At 42.9% G+C, this 15,554-nt stretch overlaps 1 protein-coding gene across 7 annotated transcripts in view; it reads left to right on the forward strand.

The window, feature by feature from the left end:
- Positions 1-15,554, forward strand: part of NCF4 (neutrophil cytosolic factor 4) — a 57,585-nt gene that overhangs the window by 26,968 nt on the left and 15,063 nt on the right. For 3 of the 7 annotated variants that reach the window (XM_054988766.1, XM_054988765.1, XM_054988771.1), the window contains exons 2-4: positions 10,161-10,245; positions 12,311-12,464; positions 14,493-14,563. In XM_054988766.1, the coding sequence (XP_054844741.1) occupies positions 10,161-10,245; positions 12,311-12,464; positions 14,493-14,563 (310 nt within the window). Of the gene's footprint in view, positions 1-336; positions 377-627; positions 679-7,620; positions 7,798-10,160; positions 10,246-12,310; positions 12,465-14,492; positions 14,564-15,554 lie in introns of those variants that run through there. The other 4 variants (XM_054988769.1, XM_054988770.1, XM_054988768.1 and 1 more) reach the window with 3 other exon arrangements.

Below are 15,554 nucleotides of genomic sequence, written 5' to 3' on the forward strand. Positions count from 1 at the left end.
CAGTCTCCTCCTCCATTTTGTTGAAATAGAGATGACTCAGCATGTCTGGACACTGGGGGATGCTTTTTTTCCCCTTTACATTAGAAGCAGACTATTTATTTGTGTGATGCGTCTCTTTGTCTGAGCTAGAAGCTTCTATCTGTCTCCTCCTCCTCTTTCTGTGCCTTTGTTCTCTCTCCTGCTGGTCTTGCAAGAAGCAAAACAGTGCTGCTGAGTTCTCCTGTGCAAGTTTGCAGGAGGCACACCGTACTCCCCACTTCACTTGCAGCTGGATTAGCTGGCCACTTGTAATACGGAATGCATTGTTCAGATTAGGTTTCTGTTTTTCTTCTGCAGTTGCAAGAATGCAAGTGAATATGAATCAGCTTCAATAAAAGTAAGTTTTATCTGTTGCAGGATACTTGCATGGAGAGTGTTTCCCCACACATGATTCCAAGTGTTCCTGACTGTACAGCTTTGCTACAACAACTAACCAATATCACCAGTACATTTTACCCTCAGTATGATGTAGATTAGGCTGAGAGAGAGAATGACTCTGCTTTTAAAAAACATACACACATATACCGTTCTTATTATTCCCTTTGTACATTATAGATTCTGCAAGGAATCCCATTATTGTGAAAAAGAGGACAATGTTTGGAATGCATGACAGATTCCAATGGTCACTAGTATCTTTAGGTGAGATGTCTCTAACAGGACTGTTTCCCCCTTGAGTTTGTTTTGTGCACCTGTCTTTTTATGTTTTCTACAGTTTCCATCACACCATCTTTGAGCTAGTTCTCAGTGCAAAAGCTCTGTCTAAAAAGGCCTTTTCAGGGTCAAACTAAACTCTTCCTAATAAAGGAACTGCTTTGGGGCAGCAGAACCTTTATGGATTGTTAATCCGTATGGCAATTATCAGTAATGTTAAGTAGTGTATTTTCAGTTACACAAATGAACATTCTTATACTGGCTCTTTGTTGATCTATTACTCTGAATTTTGACATAGTTTGGCTTTTTATTAATGATTTGGAATTGGGATTAAGCAGTGAAGTGGCTAAATTTGCAGATGACACGAAATTGTTCAGGGTGGTGAAAGCCAGAGAGGATTGTGAGGCACTCCAAAGGGATCTGTCGAGGCTAGAAGAGTGGGCATCCATGTGGCAAATGAGGTTCAATGTAGCCAAGTGCAAAGTAATGCACATTGGAACCAAAAATCCAAAATATAAATACAAGTTGATGGGGTCTGAACTGGCGGAGACTGACCAAGAGAGAGATCTTGGAGTCATGATAGATAACTCACTAAAAACGTCAGCACAGTGTGCGACTGCCATAAAAAAAGCTAATGCTATGCTAGGGGTTATTAGGAAAGGGATTGAAAACAAATCAGCCGGTATCATAATGCCTCTGTATAAATCGATGGTGAGGCCTCATTTGGAGTACTGTGTACAGTTCTGGTCGCCACACCTTAAAAAAGATATCATAGCACTGGAAAAAGTACAGAGAAGGGCAACTAAAATGATTAAAGGGTTGGAACACTTTCCCTATGAGGAAAGATTGAGGCGCTTGGGGCTCTTTAGCCTGGAGAAAAGACGACTGAGGGGAGACATGATAGAGGTTTACAAGATAATGCACGGGTTAGAGAAGGTCGAGAAAGATGTGTTTTTCTCCCTTTCTCACAATACAAGAACTCGTGGGCACTCTATGAAATTATTGAGCAGTCGGGTTAGAACAGATAGAAGAAAATACTACTTTACACAAAGGGTGATAAACACATGGAATTCGTTGCCACAGGAGGTGGTGGCAGCTACAAGCATTGCCAGCTTCAAGAGGGGACTGGACAAATATATGGAGCAGAGGTCCATCAGTGGCTATTAGCCACAGGAGATAGATGGTATTCTCTTTGTGGGGAGGTGGTGCTCTGTTGTCTTGGTGCTGGAAGGAAGGCAGTGGGAGGGCTTCTGGTGTCCTGGCCTCACTGACAGTCCTTTAGATGGCACTGGATTTCTAGCCACTGTGTGTGACAGAATGTTGGACTGGATGGGCCACTGGCCTGATCCAACATGGCTTTGCTTATGTTCTTATGTTCTTATGTTACTGGCCCTTGCAGTAGAGACGAGGCTGGAGGAGATGGCCAAAGAAGAGATTTTTTTATTACTATACGTAGCTGCTGCAGGCAGCTCCAGTTTGGTTTCTGGCTATAGTGGGGTGGGGCAGAAAAATTCCTCTTCCCATTTTCACAATCTCAGCTGCCCACCTCCCCAAGCCATTATTTGTCCTGAGATATGGTACTTGCGTGTTTTATTCATGGACCAAGTAGCGGATCTGGAGAAAAGGAATTGACAGCACAATGGCATCCAAGAAAGGGTTAAGCCCCTGATTCTCCCATGCCCCCTGATCCAAAGAGGGGCTCCCTGCTGCTATTTACAGATTTTAAAAGAATCATTGTTTTATTGTAGCATAAGCTTTCGAGAATCAAGTTCTCTTCATCAGATGCCTGATCCGAACTGGTCAAATACAGAAGAGGAGGGGAGGGGAAAGAACAGGACATATATCACAAGAAGACAGAATGCAATTAGTGTGAAGGCAATCAAAACATTCCTTTGCTTGTAAATGTAAACATCTCCTTTTGGTGTGGAGTCAGTTTGCCGCAGTGAAGGTATACAATTCCTATGTAGTCTGTACATTGGACAAACCAGCCAACCTCTACGCAAAAGAATAAATGGACACAAATCTGACATTAGAAATGGAAACGTCCAAAAACCAGTGGGAGAACACTTCAATCTACCAGGACATTCCACCAAAGACTTAAAAGTCGCTGTGGTTCAACAGAAACCCTTCAAAAACAAAATCCAACGGGAGGCTGCTGAATTGGAATTCATATGCAAATTTGACTCTGTCAAGCTGGGACTGAATAGAGACTATGAATGGTTATCACATTATCACAGGTAACAGATTTCCTTTACAGAGGCGTGGTCTGGGGGAGCCCAGAGACGCCTGGTGTGGGCTTTGTCTGTCAATTATCTCAGCCTGAGTGCCTGTGGGCTTTCGGGGACCACAGTTCTCTTTGTCAGATGCAGCTGGCAGGGAGAGCTGTGGTTATCGAGGGCTTATACTACATAGGAATTGTATACCTTCACTGCGGCAAACTGACTCCACACCAAAAGGAGATGTTTACATTTACAAGCAAAGGAATGTTTTGATTGCCTTCACACTAATTGCATTCTGTCTTCTTGTGATATATGTCCTGTTCTTTCCCCTCCCCTCCTCTTCTGTATTTGACCAGTTCGGATCAGGCATCTGATGAAGAGAACTTGATTCTCGAAAGCTTATGCTACAATAAAATAAAATTGGTTAGTCTTAAAGGTGCTACTGGACTCTTTTTGATTTTGCTACTACAGACTAACACGGCTAACTCCTCTGGATAAAAGAATCATTGAGAGCTGTTTGTGGTTCTCCCATCATCATGCCCATGAGAAAGGGAAATGAGGGTATGGAAGGAGGGTTTGAAGGAAGGGAACGAGGTATGATGCAATTTTTCTGGAAGGGAGTCTAGCATAAAGGGACATGCAAAAATGCTCTGTGTTCTCCTCATAGATAACTTATGTTGGATTTTGCTTTTGTTCAAGGTGATGTGCCATCACATCCCTTGGGTCTTCTGAGGAAGGAGCAGGAGGCTACGGGCAGGAAACTCTGTTAACAGATACCCCAGAGAAAGGAAAAGCAATGCTGGTTCTGCCTCCTCAGTTTACACAACGACTGTGCAGTCAGCACCACTGCAGGAAGACAAACAAAACAAGCAACAAAACACAAAACTCCGGAGTGATCCTTTCATCCAGCAGCTCTCTGTCCTAATAGCAGGGGTAAAGGAAAGACCAGAACTTCTCTCATCATGTTAGCATAGCCCAGTGAGTGAATAATTATACTGAATCAGACCACAGGGCTATCAAGGCCAAGATATTTACTCTGACCAGCACCGAATCTCCAGGGTTTCAGGTTGAGGCCTTTCTCATCACCTTCTACCTGAGACTTTTAACTGGAAGTGCTAGGGTTTGGACCTGGGAACTTCTGCATGCTGGGCAGATGCTCTAGCACTGAGTCACCCCCCCCCCCCATAACTTAGAATACAATGAAACTGCTTCAAGTGTTACCCTAAATAAGGGGGGGTGAGTTGGGGGAATTAGCATTCAAGGAGATGCAGCAAGAGGGGGTAATGGAGATCTCCACCAAATGTATACCAGGATTGTTCCCCTTAGAGAACTCTCTGAATGAACCAGAAATGTTTTTTATTAAAGGAGCAGTAAAGGAGCAATTGCACAGAATACACACAGCATACACACAGGGGCAACTAGAAAATCAAGGAGGAAGAGGGAGAGAAATTCAGGGTAGGGTGATATTTACCAGTCTAGGAGAGATAGAGGATGTCCTCAGAGGCAGCAGTGTGAGCAGCCAGCACTTCACAGCAAGAAGAAGGAGGCTAAGACACTCCTCTAAGGGTGTGCATATGGATCCAAGGAACACACACACACAGCACATGGCTGAGGGCAGCCTAATTATAGAGCAAAATATATTCTGGGGCAGGATTACCTCTTCTGCCCCCTAAACAATAGCTTGATGGCTTATCCAGAGGTGAAACAATAAACTGGGAAAGGCTTGATTTATATATATCTGGGAGGAACTGCTGGTGAGAAGGGTGCTTGATGTCCCATGATTGCTGAATGGGAAGGGCTTATCAGGTCCCTGAATAGCCTTACTTTGGAAGGTGGGTGAGGAAAGGTGGAGGGGTATTGGTGAGATCAAGCAGAAACTCCCAGAAGACCTCTTTGTTTCACTTAAGTGCTTGCCCAGGCCATGGAGAGGCAGTTAGTCAATCTGACATACTTTCTGGTAATTTTACAACTCCACTCAGGGTTGGCATCTGTTCTGTGCTTAAGGCACATGAGGAAAAAGGGGTTTATGATATCCCATATTCATAAACTGCCCTTTCAGTAAGGAGAAGGGGCATGACTACTAATGTATGCTGAATCAGATCCTTGGTCCATCAAGGTCAGTATTGTCTACTCAGACGGGCAGTGGCTCTCCAGGTCTTGGGCGGAGGTCTTTCACCTACTACCTGATACTTTTAACTTGAGATGCCCGGGTTTGAACTTGGGACCTTCTGCACGCGAAGTATATGCTTTACCTCTAAACCACAGTCCCTCCTGGTAGTTGTGTTGGAAATCCCAAGTTCAGTACTTATAGGGGCCAAAGGCTTCAGCATCTGTGGGCTGAGGTGTGGGCTATGGCACCACCTCTGATGTCAGTCCAGGCTGTGAACTTGCAAAGAGCAGCCCACATGACCCGTTCTTTCCTTGAATGGACATGCCCCTGTCCCATTTCACACTCAGGGGCATGATCGGTGGATTGATTGAGGAGAGGTTCTTGTTTTGTCTTTCTGTAATTTCCCCCCTACAAAACTGAACCTGCTATCCACACAGGAATCCAACAGGGTAATCTTTAATATTACATCAACTCTGAATGGGCTGATAAGCTCCTATTATAATATAATTACTTATTTATCACTACATTACTGCTTATGAATGGGAAACATGAGGACAAAAAAGACTGATGGGCACTTCTCTGCTTCCTCTGATTAGCGAAAAGGAAACTTGAAAGAACATTGTTATGAAATCTGAATCTCCTCAGTGATCCAGGAGAGACTCAATGCTTCCTGAGACTTTCTCTTGTGCAATAAAGTTTCCCCTTGGGTCGTGTCCTCAATGTTACCCCTCTGCTTGCAGTGCTTATATTTTGCTTTTCTCTTTGCTTTCTTTTGGTAGCCCCATGCTAGTCTTCATTTCCAATATTTTCCAATAATTGTTCCAACATTTTTTCCACTGGAATCAATATTTATCTAGTACTGCTCATACGGCTCTTGCCTGAAGCAAAAATTAAAATTAAAATGGGAAGAATCTTACCTGATATCATGTCTCTGATGTTTAATTATTGCCCCTATATATTTTGCCACTGGAATCAATATAAAGTTATTTGCATTGGGGGTTAGGAATCTTTTTGTTGGTAAAAAGTGTTTAAGATGAATATAGCTGTCTGATGTATCTAGGAGGTTATACAAGGAGAGAAAGAAAACAAGTTTATTGATGGGGATTGGTGAATCAGTAAACACGCATAAAACGTTAAAAAAAATTATTTGCAGGATGAGAAGAAAGACCTACAGCCATGGAAAAGGTGAAGTAGGGTGTGTTTGAAATGACAGTTATATGTGGAGGAGATCAAGCCACATTATGCTGTAATGTGGCTACAGCATTGACCAAGAACTCCATGCTCATCACTTCCTTCTCTTTTCTTCTGTGTGATCATGCTCTGCAGGAGTCATGTCATCACTCAGTAGCTACAGCAATGAAGCAGGCACAAGAAATCTGTATTACTCCCTTGTTTCTAAACAGAGAAGGTAGCACAGCTGTTCCTTCCAGCTTCTGCACCTGGACTGCATGGTGCATGGAGGATCACTGCTATGCAGAGTACCCTACCTCTCTCTCATACAGACCTATCAGATACAGCTTTCTTTAGTACTGGCAACCAATAGACAATAGACAATTTATGTCTCAGCAGCTTAGAAGTGGAACAGTCCTCTGCTTAGAAAAATGGTATTTATTGCTTGGATTACATTTCTTGGTTTTCAAGCCTGAGATATGAAGGTCACCATGGGCCATACAGAGGCCCTCTGAAGAACACCAGATGTTGTATGCCTCCAGATCCAGCTCAAATGGACAAAGAACAACTCCCCCCAAAGCATCCAGTCTAGATTTTGACCTAAAATCCCAACAGAAGAGTTTAGCTTGGGTGACAAACATGTGCTGTAGTGTATTTATTGTGTACATTACAATGGAACAGGAGTCCCCCACCACTACTCTGATATTTGTGTGCATTGGTTTAGTCTCATGGGGTGGAATCTCTGCTTAATTAGTTCCGTTTGTGAGCTAGAAGTATAGACTGCAAAAGTTCCTTGGTCCTGAAACCAGTTGCTCCTATCCCTGTATCTTCCCATAAATGGATCTTGTTTTGAACACACCTGTCTCTGCTGTGTGAACCTAAGAGTAGGATCCTGAGCGAAGAGATCTCTAACAGCTGCTGTAGGGCTCATACACTCTTCCTAGGATCAGCCATCTCTTGAACTTGGAACTTCAACATGTCTCTAGTGTCAGCTATTTGGGGGACAGAGATGGTTACTCTATGCTCATTTTAAATTTCTGAAGTTTCATCATCCCTGTTTGAAACACTACTATCTATACTAGCTGAATTTCATTTTCTATCAGCCTCACTATCAAGTTTAGTGAGGTTGCTTTGGGCTACTCTTACTCCAGGGTTCTTTCTGGGCCAAAATCTGCTCACTACCTGACACTTCTGAATCATTTACATGTGTACAAAATGGACAGCAGGGCCTGTCTTTTGGACTTTTGGGAGCCTAAATCTCATCCTGTTCCACTCACAGCTGCTTTACAGTTGGTTTGTTTTTAAACAGAGCACAGTGCTTTTGACTCAGGCGCATGTCATGCAACCTCCCTCTCTGTTTCAAAAGGCCTTTCTTTCAGCAGCAGCACTTCCTCAATCAGAGGGGGGAGGGCCATTGCCAGAAAACAAAAGCATTCAGGAAGGTGGAAATCACTGAAGCCCTGCAGAGAATTCACGGTGCATATTTCAGAGCAGAGAAAACTGCTTTGCACCTGAAGCTATAGATCAGGGAAACGTCTATCTCCATCCCAATTTGTCTCTTGAGGTATCTGAAGGAATGTCTCTTCCTAAGCAGCTGCGAGATGAGAGGTGAGTCCCTTAAAATCTTCCTGCTGGTTATTTCTTCTCTTGCCATTGGCTCAAAAACAATGGCAAGAGAATGCTGCATTTGCACTGAGTTTCCTTTTTTCAAAAAGTTGCACCATTCCATACCTTGCCAGACTCTCTCGTTCTCTCCTTTGCATCTTGGAATGAGCAAGTGAGACAGTGAAAGTAGTCTTGTATTATCATAGGAACTGTGTTGAAAGTAAACAGGGCCTATCTGGGTACTGGATTCCAATATAAACTTTAGTAATGGCAATGGCATGGTAGTAGCATGCAATTTCTACCATTTTTCTTTAAGGGAGTGTGGAAGGGATAGGTTGAACTTGTTCATTGGGGGTAGAAAATTTATTTTTATTTTTTTATTATTATGCTGCCTTTCCAGCCACTTTAGAGTCCCCAAGATTGTGAACAATCAAACATACTAAAACCAGCTTTAGAAACACAACACATAAGCTGTTTCCACATGTCCTTATAGGGATGATCCACTTATGGAAGCTGTCGGCTTTTCCCCAGGATTCCAGACGTCTCTGTTTACAAAATGTTTGCAGGCTGCTTGGTTTCCATTATTTCGGTGTCTTTTCTGGGACCGCACTTTCCCTGGTCTTTTCTATTGGCATGGGCTGATGGAGTCTTCTTCTGTGTTCTTGGGCATTTGAATGGTTAAAGTGCTGTGAGGAATTATCCAATCACAGCCCAGCTCCTCCCTCAAAGCTCTCAGCATGCAATCACACATGTGCAGAGCAAAAAAAGACATTTGAAAGAGAGGCAAAAGACAATGATGAAAGTGCCCAACCTCCCCTCCCAAACGACAAGGTAAAAGTGTGCGGAGGCTTTTCAAAGCAACTCAGCAAAACGCACACAAAAAGTGGGCAAAGGGCAGGGACAACTGGCTGTGTGGAAACGGCCATAAACGGGAGGATGGCTCAGTGAGGGAACACCAAACAAAAGAGAAAAGTCTTCACCTGCTGGTGGAAGACAGTGATAGTGGTGGACAGATGAATCTTCCTGAGGAGAGAATTCCATAATTTTGGTGCCATAACTGAGCAGGTCCTTAAAACAAACTCTGCTAGTGCTTAGACTATTAGAGGCATTTTCCTTCAAATGTACCAGGATTCAGTTTTCTGGCACAAATGAAGCCCTGGATCAGATGTGTTATCTTCTCAGTACTTTTTGACTTTACTTACTGGACAACAAGACCATAGCCACAATACCCCCACCCCCCAAAATTGACATCACTTCATGTCAAGAACTAAGAGTATCTATCAACGAGACAAATTTCACAAGGACGCTCAAGTGAAGAGAGGCACAATGTTAACTGGGAAGATGAATTCTAAAAGACAGATCAAGGCTTTGTCAATTTCCCCTCTCTACAGAGCTTGCAAATATTGCTGCTCAGGAGGATTGTTTATTTCCACTTTGGCTCCCAGAAGGCTCTGTCAGTTTCACTCCCCTTCTGGGCCAGGGCCCAGCATAGGGAACATGTCTCCCTGTATTAGCAAATTCATCCACCTGCGTTGGTCTTTGTGAATGGACTTTTCACAAGTTTCTGTCCCATACTAAATAATGTCATGGGGACAGTCCAGGGCCATTTCAGTCTTGTGGAATTCCCTTTAAAAAGTGAAACTATTTATTATGTAGGCAAACCTGCGAGACAGTTGTTTAAATTATGACGTTCTTTTTCTGAATCTGTTTTACAAAATGGTTATTGGATTTCTGTAAGAACTATGCATATGTTCTGTTCCAGTCACATGAATCAGGAGCCTGGCAGCCATCTATATCAGGAGTATGAGGATCTGCATGATTTGCCCAATATGCATGGTTGTTGCCTTATAAATTAGGCAATGTACGGATTTTCCATGCAGGTACAGCTTACATTTGTGCGAACTATCAGGGTTCTGGTTGATGTGAATGAAAGCTCTACCTGCATGGAATATCCACATGTTGTCCAATTTACACAAAATTACTGCATGTATCGTGCTCCAAAATGCATGGCTGGTGGGCTTCCAGTTCACATGAATGGGAGAACACAACTGCAAAGGGCTATTGTGTTTTTATATAGTATTTGTAAGCCACTTTTTCTGTGTGTGCATTTTAACTGTACCTGTGTTTTGTTTAATTGTTGTTTTGAATTATTTTTATACTATCCATTTTAAAGCTTGCTTTAATGATTTTGATTTTTTTACTGCCTTGTGGATCCTAAGCTGGTTGGACAGGCAGCCTAACATAAAGTTTTGAATGAATAAAATAAATAAATAAATATTAATTTTAATTTAAAAGTAGGCAGAGAAAAATGCTATTTCATCATAATCTTTGTCATCACAAGAATAACCTTTCCCCTTATCTTTCAGTGACTATGACCAGCTTCCAGATGACGTTCCTATTTCTGCGACTATTGCAGACATCGAAGAGAAAAGAGGCTTCTCCAGTTACTATGTAAGAGAAGGACTTTCCTCGTGCATGCTGTTCTGTATCACTCAGAGGATGGGGAGGCTGGCAATGCAGAAAGTGCATGCTTTAAGAATTAGCAAATCTTGTTTAATAGTTTCAAAAAAAGGATATTCCAAATGGGAAATTACAACATTGGATAGATTTCACCATAAATGCTAACATTTTCTGTAAGTGTTCAAGCAAGAGCACCCATATCTGTTAGATTCTTTGGGGTGCTAGCAAATCTTCAAAATCCCTCTTCTGACATTCATGGTCAAAGGAAGAACTAACAGCAATTTCTGCTTTAGCATGCACAGAGAAAGCCACACATTAAAGAATAAATAGGAGAATAAGTGGAAAGTAGCACCTTTAAAAACACACACACACACAAGTTTTTATTCTAGCATAAACTTTTGTGGACTAGAGCCTACTTCATCAGATACATGGAGTAGGTCATCTGGAGGAGAAGAGAATGATGTAAGCTGCTTTGGGTCCCCATTGGGGAGAAAGGCAGGGTATAAACAAAGTAAAATAAAAATAAATCTGTAGAACACTTACATATGCAAACTCACATGTCAGAAGGCCATGAAATGCAGAAAACAGGTTGAGATTTAACTATGTAAACTTTAACTGTGATCCCATTCCTAACAGGGCAAACCATAACTGGATTTGATAAGGGCAATCAATATCTATTGATTGTGGTTGATCTATCAGCAGCACTTGATACAGCCAACCCTGATATTTTGGTGGCTTGACTACAATCAATACTTGGGATAAAACCCTCTGTTGTTTTTATTCTTTCCTTGTTGACAGACAGCTGTAGAAGAGGCAGAATCAGATAGTTAGGACCTGATGTTTGGGGTCCCAAAGGATCCTTTTTATTCCTAATGCTCTTTAACCTTTATGTTAGAACATTTAGTTGAGATCATCAGGTGCTTCAGCATGGGCTGTCTGTAATATGTGGATGGCACCCAGCTTAACATCTCATTATCTAAGCCTCTGAAAGCAGCTGTAAAAATCCTGCACTGCGTCCAGAGCTGTGATCAAATGGCTGAGGATGAGCAAATTGAATCTTAATTCAGACAAGATGAAGGTGTCATTGGCTGCGAAGGCAGATTGCTTGGCTGACACAGATTTACCAGCTTTAGATGTGGTTGAGCTTTCTTTAGTAGAGAAGTTAAGAGCTTGGGAATGCTCTTGGACCTAGTCTCAATGGTAGAAAAACAGGTTGGCCCTGCAGCTAGGAGTGTCTTGTTGCAGTTGCATCTAGTTTATAAGCTGGGACCTCAGTTTAAACTCTGCCAGCCTATCTATGCTCATCCATACTACCATTGGACTAGTGTAACATGTTCTCCACAAGCTGCCTATGAAGATTTCTCATCTTCAGCTGGAACAAAATGTGGCAGCAAGAGTCCTGTGTGGGATCAGCGGCTTGGAACATATAACTCTAGTGTCCTGGGTTCAATTCAAAATGCTGATTGCTGCTATTAAAACCCTATGGCCTAGGGCCCTCATACTTATTGAACCACATGTCCTGGTATACTCCCATGCATCAGTTGTGCTCTTAAGACAGCCTACTCCTGGTGGGGAGATAAAGAAATTAGGTGCAATATAAATAAAAATATGTTGCAGGAAAGAATAAATAAAAAACAGTATTTGGCAGTCTCCTTAGTTTTACTGAGCTAGTTAATGTGTGTAATAGGTAAAGGATCCCAGGTTTAAATATAAGCTGCCATAAGGAGACTCTGGAGAGGCGGCATTAAAAAAAACCCCACTGAAATAATAACATAGAACATTTCTATTTTTTTTTATCTTTCTGGCTCATGTTAAGGATACAGGAAGATACCTTATGCCAGGTAAAGTTCATGGTGCCTCTAGCCCACTAGTATCTACTCTGACAGCAGTTCTCCAGGTTGTCAGGATCAGAGAGGTCTTTCCTATCCTTGTTACCAGGGACTCTTAAATGGAGATGTCAGGGCTTCTTACATGCAACACCAAACTGTGGCCCCTTGCTCCCTATCACTGATCTGCTCATGAATGAAATTGGTTGTCAGGACTTCTTCCTTTCCAGATGTTTGTGATTGAGGTGAAGACAAAAGGAGGAGGAAGGTACATGATCTTTCGTCGTTACCGCCAGTTCTATAACCTGCATGGCAAGCTAGAAGAAAGGTACAGTGCGGGGAGCAAAAACAGCCTCTTTACATGCACACTTCCCATCCTGCCAGGTAAACCACAGAGACTCTCGGATCCCACACTTTTTAGATAATCTAATAATAAATCATTCTGGGTTAGTGAATAATACAAAACTGATAGTTATTTAAGAGAACAGTGGCCAAACTATACATTGGGTTCCCCAGACCCAATTCACTTTTCCTGCAAACACACAGCAGGGGTGGGAAATGGCATTTTAAAAGTCCAAAGAGGCCCAATTCAGCTGAGGAACATGGTGTGGGAGAAAGGTAGGAGGCCCTCCTCCCCCCATGCTGTGGTCATGAACCAAAGCTGGCCCCTGCAGTCCTTTAAAATGCCATTTCCCACAACTGCTGTGCGTCTGCAGGGAAAGCAAGTTGGGTTGAGGGAATTCAACCCTGACTTGTCAGAAAACATAACTTGTAGTTTGGCCTTAAGACTGTCTTCCCTCTGCTAGGAAAGGCCTACGCTAGGTCTTGTGTTCTTTGTTTCTGCTGAATAAAGTTTGTTGCCTAAGAAAACCAGACTATCTTCCCAGCACAGGGCAATGTAGGCAACAGAGAAGTAGCCCAGAGGAGGAAAAAAATAAATAAGAATGATCAGAGGCCATTTTGGTATCTCACATTGTTGGAGATACCCTTTATATGAACTTTACTTTTAAATGGAATTTTCTGGTTTTTTATTACATCTGCAAACTCTGGTGTTACTATATGTTTCTGCTTTGGATTTCCTGTACCAATGTCTGTTATTTCTTAGAGATGCAAGGACAAGGTGAGATGGCCTTAATTTTGGAGATGGGGTATGCTAATTCAGTGTTCCCATCCCAAGACCCCAGAAGTGAGGAGTGCTTGTTCCAAGCAAGTCCCCTCCCATTATTTGTCTCGCCCCATGAAGGCTACCTGGTTGTGGCCTGCAGTTTCAAACAGGAACATGGGGCACAGACACTGAGCATTCTCTAATAGTGAAATAAACATTGGAGATCTATTTCCCCCATTCAGATCCAGCATTGGAAGCCGCAACAGAAGAATTGACATCAGCTTAAAATCAGACATGCAAAAGCTTAGTGCAGGCACCCAAAGCAGGTTTGGCACTGGGTCTTCATTTCCATAAGGGGCAACAGAAATCCCTTCTCAGTACAATCACTGTTCTTATGACAAAGCTTTACTCACTGAAGTACAGTTTCCAAGTGTGAAAGAATGTTAGCCAAATTTGTCTATAATACAGATATACTATCCTGTATTCTGTCATAAGGAGACATATTTTATGTCACATCATTCCTGTGATACAGAACAATTATTATTAGCTTCCTAAATACCTATAATTCAAGTTGCTTTAGACATGTTTATCAAAGGCCCACACCATTGCATCACTTTCCAGGGGTTAGAAATGGATGTTGGAGGGAGGGGGAAGTGGGGAAGATCTGCAGTAGCTGACAGATTGCTGGGTCCAATCCATTAGTTATAGAAAGCTGGGTGCCTCGGTCTACTTCATTTCAGAATATTATGAGGTTTTGTCTTGTATTTTAAGGAATACCCACACTACAGACTGACACTGGTTTAACGACGTTCTGTCACCCTAAAAGAACTCCCAGAACTGTAATTGTGTAAGGCAAGTAACCACAAGTGACAAAAGGCACAGATTGGACACTTGTCAGCTTCTCTCAAGTTTTGATGGGAAATGTAGGCATCCTAGTCTTGCAGCTTGGCTCTCTGACTGCTGTCCAATGGACTTTTCAACTGTCACTTGTCCAACATTCTGCCAAGCTGCCTACATTTCCCATCAAAACTTGAGGGAAGCTGACAAGTGTCCAATCTGTGCCTTTTGTCACTTGTGGTTCTGCTCTAAGGATTCTCTAGAAGAATTCTTAGGGCTCACAGGAAGCTACAATTCCCATGGATTGTTTGGGGAAACCGGTGAGAGTTAAAGGGAGTCTAAAGTAGCATAAGTCTATAATAGTCTTGAAGCTACTAAAGGAAAAAGTCCTTTAGCAATCAGATTTGGTGCATCATTTCCTTCTCCTTCCTTTCCATGGCAACACCAGTTCTCTTGATTTTGTTTTCTAGGGAAAGTTTATGTTGGTGCAAAAAGAGAGATTGCAGAAAGCCGGATTACAATACTCAATACATACATGAAGGTAAAAGTTAATTTTCCAGCTGGGCTTGTGTTGGGCACATCGGTTACTGCCACAGAGAGCTGCCATCACTGTATCTCAGTAGTAAATTGGCTGTTCCTCGTTATGCTCACGAAAGCGACAACACCAGGCCATCCACAGAGGAGACAGAAATCTCTAGATACTGGGGATACTGTATCCGTAGGGATACAGAAAAATATGACTTTGTATACTAACAAAAACTGGCCTGATGAGGGTTGAATACGCTCAAGGAGGCACAGAATGTGAGAGCAGTTCAAGATCTTAATTTTTCTACATCCTTCTCTATTTCATTTTCAGGGTCTCTCAAAGGTTGTCAGGCCCCGGCTGGGGGCGGGGGATCCCCTGGTTTGAGCACCCTCCCCCCGCTTCCGATGCATTCAGCAGCGGGGGGGGGGGGAATGGCCACCACCAGGGGGACACTCTAGCATTCTTCCCTCCTCGTCTCTATGGAAGGAAGACAAGTTTCAGCTAGAGCATCCTCTCCAGGTAAAAGCTGGTGTGCACAGCTTCTGTGTGCACTCTGTAATAGGAGAAGAGGTAGGTTAGGCTGAGTTCTCCTCCTAATGGAAATGGAGGCTTCCCCAAGGGGACGCTTTTCTTAAAATTGTTTATTTGTGTGGAGGGGTGGGTGGTGAGGAGGTGAGCAGATCTAAGCAACCTCACACGCAGCCTTCTGAGTCTTAAGTTCCACTCTTTGACGCCCCCCCCCTCCCATGCAGGGATCCTTGACTTGCTCCATTTAGTTCTGTCCTCTGCCTTTCTTAAATCTTACTTATGTGTCTGTCCCAGCAGAGAATGGGGTGGAGGAGGCTGCCAGTGAGTAAGTCTCAGCTGCCTAGTTCCAAATTTCACTGATTTGCAAAACAATACAGAAGCTGAGCTTCCTCCACTCTTCCCCCCTTCCCTGCTTCAGACTTGTCCTGGGCAGCCTGTGGTGTTTGAATGAGTGCATGTGAGCTCTGCTCTCCCTTTG

The sequence above is a fragment of the Eublepharis macularius genome, chromosome 9 (genome assembly GCF_028583425.1).
Source record: "Eublepharis macularius isolate TG4126 chromosome 9, MPM_Emac_v1.0, whole genome shotgun sequence".
Classification (NCBI taxonomy): Eukaryota; Metazoa; Chordata; class Lepidosauria; order Squamata; family Eublepharidae; genus Eublepharis; species Eublepharis macularius.